This window comes from Rhinopithecus roxellana, chromosome 13 (assembly GCF_007565055.1).
Source record: "Rhinopithecus roxellana isolate Shanxi Qingling chromosome 13, ASM756505v1, whole genome shotgun sequence".
NCBI classification, from domain to species: Eukaryota; Metazoa; Chordata; class Mammalia; order Primates; family Cercopithecidae; genus Rhinopithecus; species Rhinopithecus roxellana.
In genome coordinates this window covers 57,570,757-57,588,601 of record NC_044561.1, presented here as the reverse complement: position 1 = coordinate 57,588,601, position 17,845 = coordinate 57,570,757, and the positions used below count along the sequence as shown (strand labels likewise).

Genomic DNA, 17,845 nt, shown 5'->3' with positions numbered 1-17,845 from the left:
CCCAGTTGAATTTCCCGCCCATCTGAACAATGAGACAGCGACTCTGCAGAAGTGCCCAGCAGAAGGCAGGCCTGAGAGCCCCCAGACTGTGGGCCTGAGTGGAGGTTGAGTTGAGAAGTCCTTCTCAGCTCTCTCCCATGGTGGCTCAACCAGCAGGTGCTGATGTTTTCACCTGGTGCCATCCATACTGCTTTGAGGATTGTGAACCTGTAGGCATTCTCTAGCCCATTCAGCCTCAGTTGCACTGGCTGTGGCCCTGTGAGACAAAGAATTACTTCCCTTTGGGTCAGAACCTGTGGCCATTTGTTCCCAGAGGAAGCTGTGAGGGCTTCAGGACAAAAAGCAGTAAAAGAACTAGTGCTAGCTGGGCGTGTTGGCTCACACCTGTAATCCCAGCACTGTGGGAGGCCAAGGTGGGTGGGTCATGAGGTCAAGAAATGGAAACTATCCTGGCCGACATGGTGAAACCCCATCTCTACTCAAAATACAAAAATTAGCTGGGTGTGGCAGTGGGTGCCTGTAATCCCATCTACTCGGGAGGCTGAAGCAGGAGAATTGCTTGAAGCTGGGAGGTGGAGGTTGCAGTGAGCCGACATCACGCTACTACACTCCAGCCTGGGCAACAGAGCAAGACTCCATCTCAAAAAAAAGAACTGTAGTGGTTCTACCACCATGTGACCTTGGCCATCCCTTTTCTTCTTTCTGCCTCAGTTTCCTGCATGAAATGGATAAGATGAAGATAATAGTACTGCAGGATTTGGAATGGTGCTTGGTATTAAGCAGAGACCCGGCATGGGTTTTTTTTTTTTTTTATATTTTTAGTGGAGACAGAGGTTTCCCCATGTTCGCCAGGCTGGTCTTGAACTCCTGACCTCAGGTGATCCACCTGCCTCGGCCTCCCGTGCTGGGATTGCAGGAATGAGCCACCACGCCCGGCCTGTTTGTTTTGAAACAGGGTCTCACTCTGTTGCCCAGGCTGGAGTGCAGCAGTGCGATCATGGCTCACTGCAGCCTCAACCTCCCTGGGCTCAGGTGATCCTCCCACCTCAGCCTCCCAGGTAGCTGAGACTACAAGCACGGGCCACTACGCCTGGCTAATTTTTGTATTTTTTGTAGAGATGGGGTTTCACCATGTTGCCCAAGCTGATCTTAAACTCCTGGGCTCAGGAGATCTACTCGCCTCAGCCTCCCAAAGTGCTGGGATTACAGGTGTGAACCACCATGCCCTGCCTGGTGATGGTGATTTCAAGGTGTGGGGGTGACGGGAGCCCAGTGTCGTAATCAGTTGGTCAGTGTCGGTAGCTGACTCACTCCCATGAAGACCCAGCTCCTGTCCCTCTGTCTCGGGCTGTCTTGCCTTGTACCCGTCTCATGCTCTCATCTTGTAATTTTTGACGGTCAGGAATTTACAATGGCTTAGTGGGGTGGAGTTGACTCAGGGTCTCCCACGTGGTTGCAGTCAAGCTATCATCAGTGCATCTGAGCTCCCTTGGGGTGTTGGCAGCCTCAGGTCCTCACTGGTTATTGGCCAGAGGCCTCGGCTCCTCCCATGGGCCTATAAATAGCTGAGTGTCCCTGTGTCGTGGTGACTGGTTCTCCCCAGAGCCATTGACCCCACCAAGAGAACACAGAGGAAGCCTCGGTGTCTTTTATAACCTAATCTCAGGAGCTACTGAGATCACTGTAGGCCACACACACCTACCCGGGGTGTGGGAGGGCCTGGTGGATGCCAGGGCCGGGGGTAGCAGGGTAGCGGGCTGGAGGCTGCCTGCTTTCCCTCTGCCTGCTTGTCCCACCCCCAAGCAGGCCAAAGCTGTAATTCACGTCCTTCTCTCCTCTAACAGTTAGATCTAAGAAAGAGGATCTGTTTCTTAGCGTACCTTCTTCAGCCTGGAGAGTTGATCCTTTTCTATTCCCATTCCCAAAACCAAATTAAATGGCTTTTTGCCAGGATGAAACTCTTGAATGACACTGGGGGCAGGGAGCAGCCCTCAGCTGAGAATGTGCCAGTGTAGGCCTGGCCTTTTCCTAATGGCCCGTGCTCGGCATTCCCTGAGCAGCCCCGCTCCACTTCCATACCTGCCCGCCTCAGGGCTGCTGCAGATCCGCAAGCAGAGGGCGTGTGGCTATGATGTTGGAGTGGGCGTCCCCCAGGGGTCCTCAGAGCTTTCTGGGGTGGTAGCACAGCCAAGCTGAAACAGGCATGTCCCCCCAGAGCCCATCCCACCACCTCTAGAAAGGGGGAAGCACCAGGAGCAAGCTGGCCTCAGCAGGGCCCAGGCCCCCCAGGCATGCTGCAACTGGCTGCTGCAGAGGACAGCAGGTTCTGCCTGCAGAGGTGCCCACCAATTTGAGAGTGTCCAGGCCTGGAGCCACAGCTGGGCTGGGGATGAGGCTGGGAGCCAGGGCTGAGCAATGGCTGAGCCACTTGGGAGGGCAGATTTGAGGATGAATTCTCTAAGGATGCTGTGCTCAACGTGTGAGGGAGCCAGGAGAGCAGGTGTAGCGGGGACTGTGGTGGGTGCTGTTCCCAGGGTGGGCAGCCCTGTCTCCATGGGGAGGGTGGCCGCGGAGGCAGGCAGGGTGCTCTCAGGTGCCCCTGGTCCCTAGGGAAGAGCTCACCCATCTGCCCAGGCTGTGCTGACCAGGCCGTGACCCCATGCAGCATTTGCACCCAGAGAGCTTGGGGTCAGTCAGGGCTCTTGTGTCCCCAGAGGGACCCTGCCACTGCCTGTCCAGGCATCTCTCTCCTCTGGGCATGTGCTTATCTCCTTTGCCATGTGCTTGCCCACCACAGCCCAGGATCTGGTTCCATGAACAGCTGCTAGAACAGCGCCTGGCCTTAGATGAGGAAGACCCTTCTCTCTGAGGCAGTCAGGCCATCTAGGGTGAGGGGAGTGGAGCAAGGCGGGAGGGTGGAATAGGGGTTCCCAAATCAAGACTCAAGTAAGGGCACCACCCCTGAGCATGGTGAAGGGGGCTGGAATGCTGGCCTCATGCAGGTCCCTAGAGGCCAGGGGGAGACAGAGCCAGGCCCAGGAGCCTCCTGGGATATAGGGCCTGGGAGACAACCAGCCCAGACCTGGCACCTGGCTCATGGGTCTGCGCTGAGGAGCAGGGAGAGTTACCCCAGTGGCACAGGATTTTGGCCTGGCCACTTGCTTCCCACAGAGAACTCAAGTCGTGGGGTAGCTGGGGGAGCTCCAGACAGCCGTTTTCTGCAAGATGGACCCCCAAGTAGGCCCCTCCCCTCAGCCCCCCCACCATAGTGCTCCTCACAAGGCAGCCAGGTAGCCTGGGGAGGGAGGGTGCCTGCCCCTGCCTCCTCCTGCAGAATGCCACAGCAAGAAAGCCAGGTGCCTGCCCTTCCACCCCCACTGAGGGGTGTGTCCAGCCAGGCTGTCTGCCTGTGGAAGGGCCACAGGACTGAGAGAAGGCCTGCTTCGTGGGTGTCTATCCAGCCCTGGTGAGCCCTGTCCTGCCTGCAGGAGGTAGGGGAGTGGCTGGGAGCTTGGCAGGAGGAGCCTTCTGAGGAACTCATCCTTGCCAGATACTGTTTCTGGGGCTGGACCTAGGAATGACAGTGAGCATAGGAGGGAGTGGCCCAAGGGGGTGGAGGCTTGAGACAAGGCCTCAGCCAGCCTGGGGCAGGAGCCTCAGGCAGAGCAGCCCGATGGGCATGGCCATGGCTCCTGAGGCCTCTGCCTAGCCCAGCAGTCTCCTGCTGGCCCCACCTTTGTACTGGGAGCTGTCACTCCTACTGACCAAGGAGGGGAGCTGGCACCCCCTGCTGGAGAGGAAAGAGGGCTTCCTGGCAGAGGAGTGGGATGGGGAGGCGGGGGCGGGCTGGAAAGGCAGTGGTTGATGAACAGTGTGGTGGGAGAGTCCAGGCCTGAGTGAGAAGACGGGGAGCAGCAAGGGAAGTGAGGGCCGTGTGGAGGGTGGGGGCAGGGCCTGGAGGCCTGGGAACTGGGGACCGATGCTGAGTAACCGCCTGACCAGCAGCCGTATGGACAGCATTTGCCTCTTAGGCCCATCCTGGCCTCAACACAACTGAGCCCAATTCCTGGCCCCTGCCTCAGGCCAGGAAAGATGTGGCTGGCTGGACAGGAGCCACAGTGCCAGCGTCCACTTTGGTCTTAGCTGGGTTGTTTGGGTTTCAGTCCTGACCTTGTTTCTGAATGCTGCTTATGTGAGCTGGAGGGAGAGTGGACACCACCCCGCATCCCCTCTCACTGCCTTGTGATGGGATCTTAGAGAGGCTGGGCCTCGAAGACTCAGGTGTGGCCCCACTGGGTCAGGTGTACAGCCCTCTTGGGGGCGGGGAGCCCTCTGGGGGTGGGGAGCCAGCCCCCACCAGTGTCCTCTTGGGTGGTGAGTGATTTCTTGGCAGCACCAACCCGGGCTGCCCTGTGGAGGGGAGAGACTCCTCAACCAGGACCCCAGCATTGGCCATGCTCCCCTGCCCAGTGTCCCAGGGCACAGCCTGGGCCCATGGGACCTGGCACAGATGCATAGGAGCCTGTGGGGTGGATGAATCCATTACCCGCAGTGAGCCCATGTCCCCACAGAGGGAGAAGAGCTGGCGAGAGTGGCAGAGGGCACGGGCTTCCCACCCCAGGAGTCACGGCGCAGTCCACAAGTGAAGACGGCCCCCACAAGTTCCCCAGCAGAGCCACACTGCTGGCCAGCAGAGGCTGCCCCAGGGACAGGCGCCGAGCCCACCTGCAGCCAGGGTAAGGCGAGTTGGGAGCAGCCCAGCACCAGCCCGCAGGACGCTGCCTCACAACTGGCAGCCAGGGTGGGTTTCCTGGCCTGGCCTTGGAGGGCAGGGCCTGGGGATGCCCCATGGAATGAGATGGGGAGGAAATGGGGGTAGTGCAGGCTGGACAGGGGAGCCAAGGGAGAGGCCCAGGCTGAAGAGTTTGGCTCATGGCCCATTGTGTCAGGGGCTGGGTAAAGAGGGACACCAGAGGCTTATTCTGTCCCTGGCATCACGGAAGGGTACTAGCGAGGGCAGGCAGCCTGCTTGGACGCACTGCAAAACCCAGGCTGAGCCCAGAGTGGGGAAAGACGGGCAGCCATGGACAGGGAGGAGCATGGTCCCCATGACAGACACTTGAGGGACATCAGCAGCAGGCAGAAGGGTGGACAGGTTGGGCTGGGCCAAGCAGGCGTCCCTGTTGGCAACCACATCAGATTCTAGCCCCGGCCTCTATCCGGCCTGTTCCCACCAGCTGCTCCAACCAGGCAGGCCCCTTGGGGACTCCTCCTGGCGTGGGCCTCCCACAGACCACTCGGGATGGCAGGATCTGGCGCCAGCCCCTGGGGGCCAGGCATGGGCTCTGTGTAAACTCCATTCCTTTTAAAGCCATGGGGCTGCAGAGGAATGTGGAGGCGAGCCAGGCCAGCCAGGTCCTCCCAGCTCATGCAGCTCCCTAGAGGCTGCCAGGCCTGCAACTGTCCCAGCCTTCAGGCTCTGGGCAAACTCAGCCCTTGCTCCCCCGGGAGGATGAGGTGAAAGTGGAGGCCCTGGGGCCAGCCCAGTGACCATGCCTGGCTGAGTGACCAGCTCGGGGCTTCAGTGTCCTCCCTGGGGCATAGACACCAATAGGACATGGGTCCTAGGATGGTTGTGGGAATGTGACAGTTCATGCAAGCATGATGCCTGGAGGTCTTGCAGAACCCAGCAAGGCTCGGGGAGTCTCAGGCCCTGGGCTTTTTGAGTTCATGGTGTTACTGGGTGAGGTTCACAGTCCCAGCTCCCCACAGCCCAGGGCCAGAGTTGGGTCCCTGCAGGCTTGAGCCAAGTATCTGCCCAAGGTAGAAGCCTTGGAGCCTGCCAGCTGGCACAAACTACACAGCATAAAGACCCAGGACCGGTGGGGACGAGATAAAGTGCTCACTGTGTGATACAGCAGGCAGGAGGTGCTCTTGGTCCCTTTGTCTTCCAGAGGGGAAACTGAGGCCTGAGCCGAGAAGGGAAGGGGAGGCTCAGGAGGCTGCGAGTGAGACTCAGTCCCTGAGCTCTCCCCCAACAGCCGCCAGCTCCAAGGCCCCCAGCGGTGGGAGTGGCCAGCCACCAGAGGGTCACCCAGGCAAGGCAGAGCCCAGCCGGGCTAAGTCCCGCCCCCTGCCCAACATGCCAAAGCTGGTCATCCCCTCCGCCGCCACCAAGTTCCCCCCTGAGATCACCGTTACGCCACCCACCCCAACCCTGCTCTCCCCCAAAGGCAGCATCTCGGAGGAGACCAAGCAGAAGCTGAAGGTGACCTCAGGGACTGGGCCGGAGCCACGTGTGTGGGTGGGCGGCACAGGTTACAAGGGGACCTAGGGCGGGGGTGGGGGTGGCAGGAGGGCCTAGGGGTATAGATGAGGATGGCAATGGGGCCTGGGGCAGGGGTAAGGGTGAATCGGGAACCTGGGGCAAGGGTGAAGGTGGCAGAGGGGTTTGGGGCAGAGCCCAGCCATCCCTGACTAGTGCCCCACTCGGCCCTCTCTGCAGTCAGCCATCCTTTCTGCCCAGTCTGCTGCCAATGTGAGGAAGGAAAGCCTGTGCCAGCCGGCCCTGGAGGTCCTGGAGACATCCAGCCAGGAGTCCTCGCTGGAGAGCGAGACAGACGAGGACGATGACTACATGGACATTTGAGGGGCCCCTGCAGCCCCACCGCCACGCCCCAGGAGACCGGCCAGGCCTGGGATGCCCTGGAATGCCCCCTCAGCCTGGACCCTGGGCAGGGCCAGAGGCCCACATGGGATGCCACTCCCCACACAGCCCCCAGGCCTGCCTAGTCCACCTCCTCATGGCATCCTCCCTGTACCCAGGTCAGGGCTGTGCACACCACGTGGGAGCCCAGAGGTGGAGGGGCCCACCTTAGCCATGTGAAGGTGGATCGGTTGCCATCTGCACGCCAGGCGGCATCCTTTTCTATGAAATGTTGACTTTGTAAATCTGCCCACACCCAGCTGGCCATGTCCACCCCTCGACGCCGGGATGAGCCGGCTGTGCCTGTGTCACAGTGGAGGGGTCCTTTAGGGCCAGGCTCGCCCCTCACTTTTTTTGGTTGCTTTTCTAATAAAGATGGAACAGTTGTCTTTGCCTCTTTGCTCACCTCTGGGGGCAATCCGGCAGAGTCTCGGGCGGAGGGTTGCTGTCCCCAGGGATTCTGGGCCTGGGCCTTTACTGCCATAGGCCATAGGGCAGGGCCCAGCCTCCCTCCTTCTCCAGCATCTCAGGGATCAGCCAGGCAACCAAAGCAGCAACTGGGGGTGCCCAGTGGGGTAAGGAGAGTGCCGGTTTGGGGCTGGGCCAGGCAGATGCCTCCAGTGCAGCTGGAGCCGGGCCTCAAAGGGGTGTTAGGTGCATCCCCAGAACTCCCCCAGCTGTCGGTGGGTGGGAGGCTGTATGGTGGGAGGGCAGGCAGGACTGGGGCTGCTGAGAGGCTGGGAGGAGGGGCTGTCAGGGAGGGAAAGGGGGGATGGGGCCGGCAGGGAGGAAACTTAGTCCCAACACCGTCGCCCTAACAGGGCCGGTCAAGAGAATAGCTGTGGGGCTCAGTGCAGGACGTAAATATGAAGCCCCTTGTTCAAAAATGATTAAGGATTTTTTTTTCTTTTCTTTTTTTTCTTTTTTCTTTTTTCTTTTTCTTTCTTTTTTTTTTTTTTTTTTTTTGAAGCAGTCTCACTCCGTCTCCCAGGCTGGAGTGCAGTGGCGCGATCTCAGCTCACTAAACCTCCGCCTTTCGGGTTCAAGCGATTCTCCTGCCTCAGCCTCCCAAGTAGCTGAGACCACAGGCATACGCCACCACTCCCGGCAATTTTTGCATTTTTAGTAGAGATGGAGTTTCACCATATTGGCCAGGCTGGTCTCGAACTCCTGGCCTCAAGAGATCCACCCACCTTGGCTTCCCAAACTGCTGAGATTACAGGCGTGAGCCACCATGCCTGATAAAAAATGATTAAGGATTTTAAGGCAGCCCCCACAGAGCATTAAACAAGTCCCCAAAGCTGGCCCTGCCCCTGAAGGCTCCAGGCCCATCTGTTTTGGGGATGCACAGATTCCAGGGGCCCAAACCCACCCTTCACCACCCTCTTCCCCTCCCAGCACCGCAGGGGCCCTCCTGGCCCCTGAGACCGCCTATGGAGCAGGCTCTCTGTCCAGGATGGAGATGGGGATCCTCCTTACTGCCCTGTGCCTCTCATGGGCTGGACACACCCACCACCCAGGAAGGAAGGCGTAAAGGGCTGGGCACCGCCCTTGTGGAACCAGAGGCTTGGCGGCCCTAGATGGTTCTGGCTGAACCTGCCTTTGGAGGGCTGAGATGAGCCGGCCGGCCGCAGTTACTCAGCTGACGCCCCCTCCCTGCAGGGCCTGGGGTAAGGAGCTTCCCAGACTGCACACCTAGCCCCTACCGCACTTCCATCATCTCCAGACACGCACAGCAAGGGTGCCCAGGCCAGAAACAGGAAGGAGCAGCTCTTCGTCCTCCTGTTGCTGGGAACCGTCTCAGCTGAGCCCCAACACCCCTCCCCGGAGCCTCACCTACAGGAGGACGGACACCTCGGACCCTCCCCTGTACCCAGTGCTGTAGGGAGCAACCTCAGCCCTGGACCTGGGATGAGTGCCCTCGCCAGCCTGGGATCAGGAGACAGGCTATCTCCCTGGCTCAGCACCTGAGTGTCCACTCACAGGACACTCACCTGCAGAGGTGCCCTGAGCACCGTTGTAGGTTAAGGGGCTTTCTCCCCTCTGGAAACAGTCCCTGAGAAGCTGAAGGTCTTGAGGGCCTCTCATCAAATGTCTTTGGGAGGTGGGAAGACATCAAATGCGGGTGTGGCTTCCCTGGAACAGCTGTGTGTGGGGACTCAGGAGCCAAGTCCCCCAGCGCACGCCTCTAACACCTTCAGAAGGGGCCACCTCTCTAGAGCCACAGGTGGCTGCCAACACCCTGTGGTTCCCAGCAGGCACCACCCAGGCAAGAGAGAGAACAGGCCGGGGAATAATGGGCTGGCCTGGCCCCAAGTGCTGGGCAGATCAGAGACCAGATGGCCTAAGCTCATGCCCTGGGGCCAGCTCTGACTTCCTGCAAGTGTGGCAAGAGTCCCTTTTGGACACCTTGAGAAGCTGCAGCTGGGAGAGGACCACCCACCTGTCTGGACATACAGCCCAGGTGGCAGGGCCCAAGTGACAAGTCCCAGGCCACAGCCCTTACCACCCACCCTGGCTGCAGGGGTTCCCAAAAGCCACCATGGGCCTGGCTTGACCTTGCCTGTCCACATCTGAGCTTCAGTTTCCTCATCTGCTCAAGAAGGGGAGGGAAACACTGATTAGATTATGCAAACTCTGAGTGGCAGGATTAGGTGTGGCTGGGAGAGCCAAGGCTCCCCAGTGTGGTGGCATCTCTGGAGCCCGGGGATGGGCCCTGTCTCCCTTCTGGGCCCCCAGCTGGGCTTGGGTACCTCCTCTCCCCTCCCTCTTTCCTCCCTCCAGAGGGGTCCCCTGCAGAGCTGCCTCGGCCCCAGGGCTCAGCCTGTGTCTGACCCAAACAGCTCCCGTATCCCCTGGAGAATGAGTTGGGAGCACCTCCTTCCTGCAGGAAGATGAGGGCTAGAGATGGAGGTCAATGTCAGGGCCACAGAGGCTGGAATCCTGCCTGGAGCTTAAACAGCCCTGCCTTACCCACCCTGTGCATCCCATCCTCTGCTGCAGCCCCGCCTGGCACACCCTGCACACAGGGCGGGGCTGGGACCCGGGGTCTGAGCTTTGGCCTCTGGACATCCAGCTTATGGCCTGCCAAAGGCCCTAGAGCTGGAGGCTCCAGCCTCCTCACCCTCCCACAGGGTCCCAGGGCCGACCCATGCCTGCGGGCCAGGAATGTGCTAACGGGGCAGGTTGGGCCTTGCTGGTCCACGCAGGCACCTGTGGACTTTGAGAGGGGACCCGGCGGGGAGGGGCGGGGCAGGGCGGGGCGGTGCCGCAGAGTGCAGGGCGGGCGGGGCCAGGCCGGCTGGGAGTGAGCTTCTCTGGCCGCCTCGCCTCAGAGCCACTGCACTGCTGGCTGCAGACACAGACTGCACCATGAAGCCAGCCCTCCTGCCCTGGGCCCTGCTGCTGCTGGCGACAACCCCCGGCCCAGGCCCTGGACCCGCAGCAGGTATGCCTCCCTGCCCTTCTGTGCCCCCATCTGTCTGTCCATCTGGCTGCAGCCAGGCCTGGGCAGACGCCCCTCTGGGCTCAGCCTCTGTCCATCTGTCAGGCCATCTGTGGCTGTGCTAGGGGTGGTGGGAAGAAATTCTGAGGGTCCATGTGGTGGGACAGCCCATGGGGATGGGAGATCTGAGCCAGGCCCACCCTAAACCCACTGGGAGCTAGGAGGGAGGCGGGGGAGACCAGCAGAGGCCTCAGCCTGCGTCCCCAGTCCTGACAGGGCGGGATCGCAGAGGGGGAGCCAGGATTGTGGGTCCTCATCAGGGTGGGGCTGAATCCGGGAAAGTCTAGGGGAAGCCCCGAACTCTAGAACCAGGACACTGGCCACAGGCCACCCCCCACCCCATTTCCCATTCACCCTCCTGCCACTTATCTTACTTACAACCATCTCTCGGCCTCCTTCTCTGATCCCTGTGCGCCACCACATCCTTGGCCAGTACATATTTATTGTTGCTCTTAAGTGCCAGGCACTGCACTTAGTGGAGTGGGGCAGCGGGGTGGCTCAGGCCCGGGCCTGGCCCTCGACTGGCCTCTTTTGACGGGGGATGGGGAAGAGCCAGGGACATGCGATTCCGGCCTGGGTGCAGGTACCCGCCCCAGTCCCTCCCTGCAACCCTTCCTTTATGCCAGCCCCTGGAGATATGGCCCTGCCACAGGTCTCATGGCCCATAGGAGATGCTTTGGGCCCGGCGCTCACAGCCCCTCACAGTGTGCACCCCCACTTCCCTTTCCCCACTGCTGGGACCCCTGCTTGAAATGTCCCTCCTCTCCCCAAAAAGGAGGGGAGCAGCCCTGGCCTTCTGCCCTGAGGGCGGGGTTCTCTTTGGGGTCTCAATTACAGTCCCTGGGAGAGCGAGAAGGGTCAAGTTCAGACCCTGCATCATTCCCTACCAGGCCTTGAATGGGACTCTTGGCAGCCATGTCCCCCACCTCAGTCCAGGCAAGCAAGAGGGGTTCTGCAGGCTTCAGGGCCCCCAGAAGATGCGCTGTCCACAGACACCCTGGGGAACCAAGAGAGGTCGAGGGCTCCGGCTACCGTGGCCCTCTGAGGACCCCCACCTGTGGGATAGAGGACTTGGTGGCTGAAGTATAGTCATGCCCAGGGACTTCTCCTGACCCTGCAGGGCTGAGAGGATGCAGCCTTTTGCCTCTTCTCGTTGCATTCTAGCCCATCAGGGCAACAGCCAGATGGTCTGTGCTAAGATTCATCCCATCCCCACGGGCCCTGTGCCTTTCTGCCGTGTCCACGTGGTGGCCAGTGCAGCTCCCGGCCAGCGTTCTCCTGGGATGCTGCTGTCCAATGGGCTGTGGGAGGAACAGAGACAGGCCTTGCACATTGGGCAGCCAGTCCAGCACCCGCCGGCCCAGGCCCTCAGCATCCTCTCCTCCAGATGCCCAAGACAGCTGCTCCATGCGCTGTGGCGCCCTGGACGGGCCGTGTTCCTGCCACCCGACGTGCTCCGGCCTTGGCACCTGCTGCTTAGATTTCCGGGACTTCTGCCTGGAGATCTTGCCCTACTCAGGCTCCATGATGGGCGGCAAGGACTTTGTGGTGCAGCACTTCAAGATGTCCAGCCCCACAGACACCAGTGTGATCTGCAGGTTGGGAAGCCCAGGAGGCCGGACACCGGGGCCCCACACCCCTATCCCCGTGCGTGCTGAGGGCTCAGACCCACTGGCTGGCTGAGTGGAGCCCCTCGGACCCAGGACAGGCAGGAGGGCACAGGGACAGCTGGCTGGCTGGGTTCCCCAGGGAGGTCGGGGGCCCGGACTGTCGAGAGGCTCAGCCTGCCATGGCCCAGCCCCTCCTACCACCACCATGCCCTTAGATTTAAGGAGAGCATCCAGACCCTCGGCCATGTGGACTCCTCTGGGCAAGTGCACTGTGTGTCACCCCTGCTCTATGAGAGCGGCCGCGTCCCCTTCACCATCTCACTGGACAACGGCCACTCCTTCCCTCGCGCGGGCACCTGGCTGGCTGGTGAGCCCTCAGCCCTCCTCCCTGCCCACAGCCTGCCCCCACAGGGACTTTCCCCAGCGCTAATTTATGCACACCAAGACTTGGCCGGCCCGTGCCCTGCCACTTTGGCTGAACCAGTCCCTTAGGAGGCCTGCCCGCCTGCGAGAGTTCCTTCAGCTCCTTTCCACTCCCTGGCATCCAGACAGCGATCCCAGCCCAGAGTGAGTGGGAGCTGCAGGGGTCCCTAGAGAGGTGGGCCGGTGCCTATCCACTGAGCTCCGCCACACCAGGGCAGGGGAGAAGCCGCATGGAGGCTAGAGGCGTTGGCAGTGGAGGGAGTGCAGGCCCCTGCCTCTGCGGCCTCAGTGTCCTTTTCTGCCGTGAGGGCCGGAGAGACCATCACGCAGCTGCTGCCATGCATTGGCCCTGGGGGCTCCCACAGCCCTTGAAGCCTTAGGGCCTCCTCCCTGCACACTCTGGGCCCAGGCCCTCACTCACCCCTCACCTCCCCTGCCCAGTGCACCCCAACAAAGTGTCAATGATGGAAAAGAGCGAGTTAGTGAACGAGACGCGTTGGCAATACTATGGCACCGCCAACACCTCAGGCAACCTCAGCCTGACCTGGCACGTTGAGGCGATGCCCACACAGACCGTCACCATCGAGCTGTGGGGCTATGAAGAGACAGGTGAGGCCAGCTGAGGGCTGGGGTGGCATCCAGAGCTTTGGGCCCCCAGAGGTGGGAGGAAGGGAGTTCCAGCTGTGTGGGGGCAGGAGGGGACTTCCCAGGTGGGGCTGAGGAGGGAAGGGGATTCCAGGCAGAGACTGGGGATTCGGATGGAGGGAAGTGCAGGCCAGGGGGGTCAGGCAGGTGGGAGGGGGCAGCTGCGTGGGGCCTGGCTCCCGGGGAGGAGGCTCATGCGGAACCCCTGCACGGCTGGCATGGCCCTGGGCCCGGCTTCCAGCAGGGACATGGATCCTGGAGTGTGGCAGGAGGTGGTGGTCACCCAAGCCAGGGTCCCTGCTAGAACAACCCCTCCTAAGGGGACCGCCTGGCAGTCCATCCACCCACCTGTCGGGCTGCTGTAGGTGCCAAGGCCTGGGGCCAGGCCTCCAAGAAGCCCCAGGGCTAACCAGGCCTCCTCTCCCTCAGGAATGCCCTACTCACAGGAGTGGACTGCAAAGTGGTCGTACCTGTACCCCCTGGCCACACACATCCCCAACTCCGGCTCTTTCACCTTCACCCCAAGACCTGCTCCTCTCAGCTACCAGAGATGGCGAGTGGGTGCACTTCGAATCATCGACAGCAAAAATTACGCGGGGCAGAAGTAAGAAGGCGTGGAGGCGCAGGGGATGGGCGGAGGGCCCGGCTGCCTGCGGCCCATTGTGCTTGCCTGGGCAGCCCGGGTCGGGGGTGCGGAGAGTGGGCGACCACGGGATGGTGTGGCCTGGCCCCAGCTCTAGCATCATTGTCTCCACAGGGACGTGCAGGCGCTCTGGACCAATGACCACGCGCTGGCCTGGCACCTGAGCGATGACTTCCGAGAGGACCCTGTGGCCTGGGCACGCACTCAGTGCCAGGCCTGGGAGGAGCTGGAGGATCAGCTGCCCAACTTCCTGGAGGAGCTGCCGGACTGCCCCTGCACCCTGACCCAGGCCCGGGCTGACTCCGGCCGCTTCTTCGTGAGCCTCCCATCAGGGCCCAGGAGCGGGGATGAGGGGATCGCCTCCCCACTGAGGACAGCATCAGGGGAGGCAGACGGTGTCCTGGAGAGTGGGGCGGGGGTCTCAGGGCCCCTGCAGGGTTGGCCTCGGGAAGGGGATGACAGAACTGGAGGCCACTGGGTGACGGCCACCTGCTGCTCTGCAGACAGACTACGGCTGTGACATGGAGCAGGGCAGCGTGTGCACCTACCACCCCGGGGCCGTGCACTGTGTGCGCTCTGTGCAGGCCAGGTGAGCCCCCAGGCTGGGGCCGGGGTGGGGATTGGGGACAGGGGTAGGCTCCCAACAGTGGCCTGGCCCTGACCCACTGGCTCCCGCAGCCCTCGGTATGGCTCGGGTCAGCAGTGCTGCTACACAGCAGATGGGACGCAGCTCCTGACGGCCGACTCCAGCAGCGGCAGCACTCCCGACCGTGGCCATGACTGGGGCGCACCCCCATTCCGCACGCCACCCCGAGTGCCTGGCATGTCTCACTGGCTCTACGATGTCCTCAGCTTCTATTACTGCTGCCTCTGGGCACCCGACTGCCCCCGCTACATGCAACGGCGGCCCTCCAGTGACTGCCGCAACTACCGGCCCCCGCGACTGGGTGGGTGCCATCCTGTGCCTCAGACCCTGGGAAAGATCGGGCTGGGCTGGGGTGTACCCCACCTGACCCTCCACTCTCACCCCAGCCTCCGCCTTCGGAGACCCACACTTTGTGACCTTTGACGGCACCAATTTCACATTCAATGGGCGCGGAGAGTACGTGCTGCTAGAGGCAGTACTGACTGACCTGAGGGTGCAGGCGCGGGCCCAGCCCGGGAGGATGTCCAACGGTGAGGCCAGGGCTAGGGGCTGCTCTGGGTGGCATGGGGTAGATCCAAGGTGGGAGGCTGGAGCCAAGTGGCGCCCATTCCACTCCCACCACCACAGGCACGCAGACCCGTGGCACGGGGCTGACCGCAGTGGCCGTCCAGGAAGGCAACTCAGATGTGGTGGAGGTCAGGCTGGCCAACAGGACCAGAGGTCTGGAGGTGCTGCTGAACCAGGAGGTTCTGAGCTTCGCCGAGCAGAGCTGGATGGACCTGAAGGGTGAGTAGTTCAGCCACGCGAGGCTGCGGGCTGCCCTCACCTCCTCCCCATTCCTGCGGGGAGACTGAGGGGAAGCCCTGGGCCTTCACGCCTCTCCCAGCCCTGGCTAGAGGCCTTGGTGGTCCGATCTCAGGCCTTCACACCCACCGAGGTGCCCACATCGTACCCACCTGGTCAAAAGCCAAGAGGCCAGGACGGGGAGACATGTCCTCCCTACGGAACATCCCGGGAGCCGTCTGGAGGGAACTCACCCGGTAACGTTCACCACTGGCCTGCAAAGAGCCACTCTTGTGCTCCTGTCGCTCCCTCAGTCCTCAAAAGCCACTGCAAGGTCGCCAGCCCTGCACGGTTAAGGATGTCCCTGGCAAGTGGTAGCTCCAGCATCCGGACCCCTTGCCTTAGGGAACTGAGCGAATGAAATGATTCCTGGTTGGGATGGGTGGGGACCTGGGAGGGGCCTGTCAGCACTGAGGGTCCAAGGACCCTCGGGACGTGCCCAGGCAGGTGTGGCTGCTGCAGCCAAGGCCAGAGGGACCCACACGTGCATCTCAACATGGGGGGTTCACCGCAGGGGCTGCACCTCAGGTGCCGCTGGGGGTTCCATCGCAAGCATGGAAGGGGTGGTGGAGGGTCATGGTCAGCAGAATTGGCTCTCTGGACGCCCTCCCTTCCCCTGCAGGTGTCCTCACCCACAGCCCCTGGGTGCCAACCACCCTGTCCTGGGGCTGCGGGAGGGCAGAACGTGGTGTCCGCAGCAGGTGACCTGACCCGTCCCACTTGTGCCCAGGAATGTTCCTGTCGGTGGCTGCCGGGGACAGGGTCTCCATCATGCTGGCATCAGGGGCCGGCCTGGAGGTCAGCGTGCAGGGCCCGTTCCTGAGTGTGTCCGTCCTGCTGCCTGAGAATTTCCTCACCCACACGCACGGCCTCCTTGGGACACTGAACAACGACCCCACCGACGACTTCACCCTGCGCAGCGGGCGCGTCCTGCCCCTGGGCAGCAGTCCCCGGGAGCTGTTCCTGTTTGGGGCTGACTGTGGGTGACCGTGGAGTATATGGGGCAGACAGGGCGGGGACTGGGGGACACACGGCACGGGCGGGGCTTGGGGACCAAGGGGAGCCACGCCAGCCAGGCCCCGGCGTGTATCTTCCAGGGGCCGTGCACAACGCGTCTTCCCTGCTCACCTACGACTCCTGGTTCCTGGTCCACAACTTCCTGTACCAACCCAAGCACGACCCCACCTTCGAGCCCCTCTTCGCCAGTGAGACCACCCTCAACCCCAGCCAGGCACAAGAGGCAGCCAAACTATGTGGCGACGATCATTTCTGCAACTTCGATGTGGCGGCCACTGGGAGCCTGAGCACGGGCAATGCCACTCGAGTGGCCCACCAGCTGCACCAGCGTCGCATGCGGAGTCTGCAGCCAGGTGAGGGTGGGCGGGGAAGGTGGGCACCTTGTCCTGGGACAGGACCCCCTGGGGTGGCCAGATGTGTGGATGCATGGCAGCTCAGGCCTGTTGTCTGCACTCTGCCCCCATCCCAGTCGTGTCCTGTGGCTGGCTGGCCCCACCTCCCAATGGACAAAAGGAGGGCAACAGGTACCTGGCGGGTTCCACCATCTATTTCCACTGTGACAACGGCTACAGCCTGGCTGGGGCAGAGACCAGCAACTGCCAGGCTGATGGCACCTGGTCCTCACCCACCCCGGAGTGCCAGCCAGGTGAGGACACCCTGCTCATATACCTGCCTGCACCTGTCCCCACTCACCACCCCAGAGGGCCCCTCGCTGACACTTGCTCCCCCACCAGGACGCAGCTACGCGGTGCTGTTGGGCATCATCTTTGGGGGCCTCTCGGTGGTGGCAGCGGTTGCGCTTGTCTATGTGCTGCTGCGACACAGGAAGGGCAACATGTGAGACCCCCCAGCCCCTGTCCCGAGACCCCGGGGCAACCAGTGGGACCGCCAAGCCTACCTCTAACTGCGTCTCTGCTGCAGGCACATCTGGGGCACACAGCCCTGATGCGAGCATCTCGTCTGTGAGCACCAGGCCAAGACTCCTGAGAACAGGCACCCCAGTCCTGCGACTCCCGCATCCCCAGGACCAGACACCTGGGACCCAGACACTTGATACCTGGGCCTTTAACCCCCTACTCTGTCATCTCAGACCCCAGGCAGGAGGCCCAGATTTCCAACACGCAAGCCCCCTGCTAGCAGCGCTCCGTGCTGTTTCGGAAATACTCACAGCTCTAATCCCCAGACCTGAAACTTCATACCCTGGGATTCTAATACCTGTGTCCTGAGCCCTTTCACGCCCACACCTGAGCCTCAGATTCCAATACCTCACTCCCCAGAGCCTGACGCCGGGGCCCCTGACCGCTGATCTATGGAGGCCTGCTCCCTGACCGTGCGGGCACCAGTGCAGTGCTGCCTTGATTCCTGGACCCCTGGGCCCAGCCTGGGACTCCGGATGGCGTGAGGACAGGCCCCAGAACCCCAGGGCAGACGGCAAGACCCCCAGCGGCAGAGACCTCCCTCGGGACTCCAGGCTTGTAATTTCGAACTCTTCTGGAAGGTCACTCAGGAACACCCTCCCTGCCTGTGCAAGGAGAAAACAAGCGCCTTGTTTCCTTCCCTGGTCTCCTGGTGTTCATGCGGCGCCCTGGTTCTGGAGAGTTCCATGACCACCCCGCGGGGTCACCACCAACTGTATCCAGAGTGAGGCGGGTCTGAGCCCTGCCTCCTTCTTCCACACGCCAGTTGCCGGGGATGCTCCCTCCCCAGGCTCTCTCTCCATGTGTGCAGTGGGATGGAGAACTGTGGCCGCCTCGTGGGGTGGGGAAGCCGCCAACACAGCACAGGGCTCACTTGGGTTGCTCAAGAG

The 17,845-nt window shown here is 61.9% G+C and overlaps 2 protein-coding genes across 16 annotated transcripts in view; both read left to right on the top strand.

The window, feature by feature from the left end:
- CABIN1 (calcineurin binding protein 1) overlaps nt 1-7,092 on the top strand; it is a 169,395-nt gene extending 162,303 nt beyond the window's left edge. For 12 of the 14 annotated variants that reach the window (XM_030914771.1, XM_030914765.1, XM_030914762.1 and 9 more), the window contains 3 exons: nt 4,572-4,736; nt 5,955-6,268; nt 6,506-7,092. In XM_030914771.1, the coding sequence (XP_030770631.1) occupies nt 4,572-4,736; nt 5,955-6,268; nt 6,506-6,649 (623 nt within the window). In that variant the 3' untranslated portion in view covers nt 6,650-7,092. The remainder of the gene's footprint in view (nt 1-4,571; nt 4,737-5,954; nt 6,269-6,505) is intronic. The other 2 variants (XM_030914773.1, XM_030914768.1) reach the window with 2 other exon arrangements.
- A 2,948-nt stretch (nt 7,093-10,040) lies between these two features.
- Nucleotides 10,041-17,596, top strand: LOC104672555 (sushi domain-containing protein 2). 2 transcript variants are annotated; one of them, XM_030914759.1, is made up of 15 exons: nt 10,041-10,154; nt 11,599-11,809; nt 12,037-12,188; nt 12,686-12,853; nt 13,319-13,493; nt 13,647-13,848; nt 14,036-14,121; nt 14,211-14,479; nt 14,565-14,708; nt 14,806-14,964; nt 15,752-16,000; nt 16,119-16,391; nt 16,508-16,684; nt 16,773-16,875; nt 16,960-17,596. In XM_030914759.1, exons 1-15 carry the CDS (start codon nt 10,079-10,081, stop codon nt 16,982-16,984), a joined length of 2,469 nt encoding a protein of 822 aa, XP_030770619.1. In that variant the 5' UTR covers nt 10,041-10,078; the 3' UTR covers nt 16,985-17,596. The 2 variants fall into 2 exon arrangements, with proteins under 2 accessions (XP_030770619.1, XP_030770620.1); XM_030914760.1 differs by lacking the exon at nt 15,752-16,000 and having other exon boundaries at nt 10,042-10,154.
- Nucleotides 17,597-17,845: the final 249 nt, after the last annotated feature.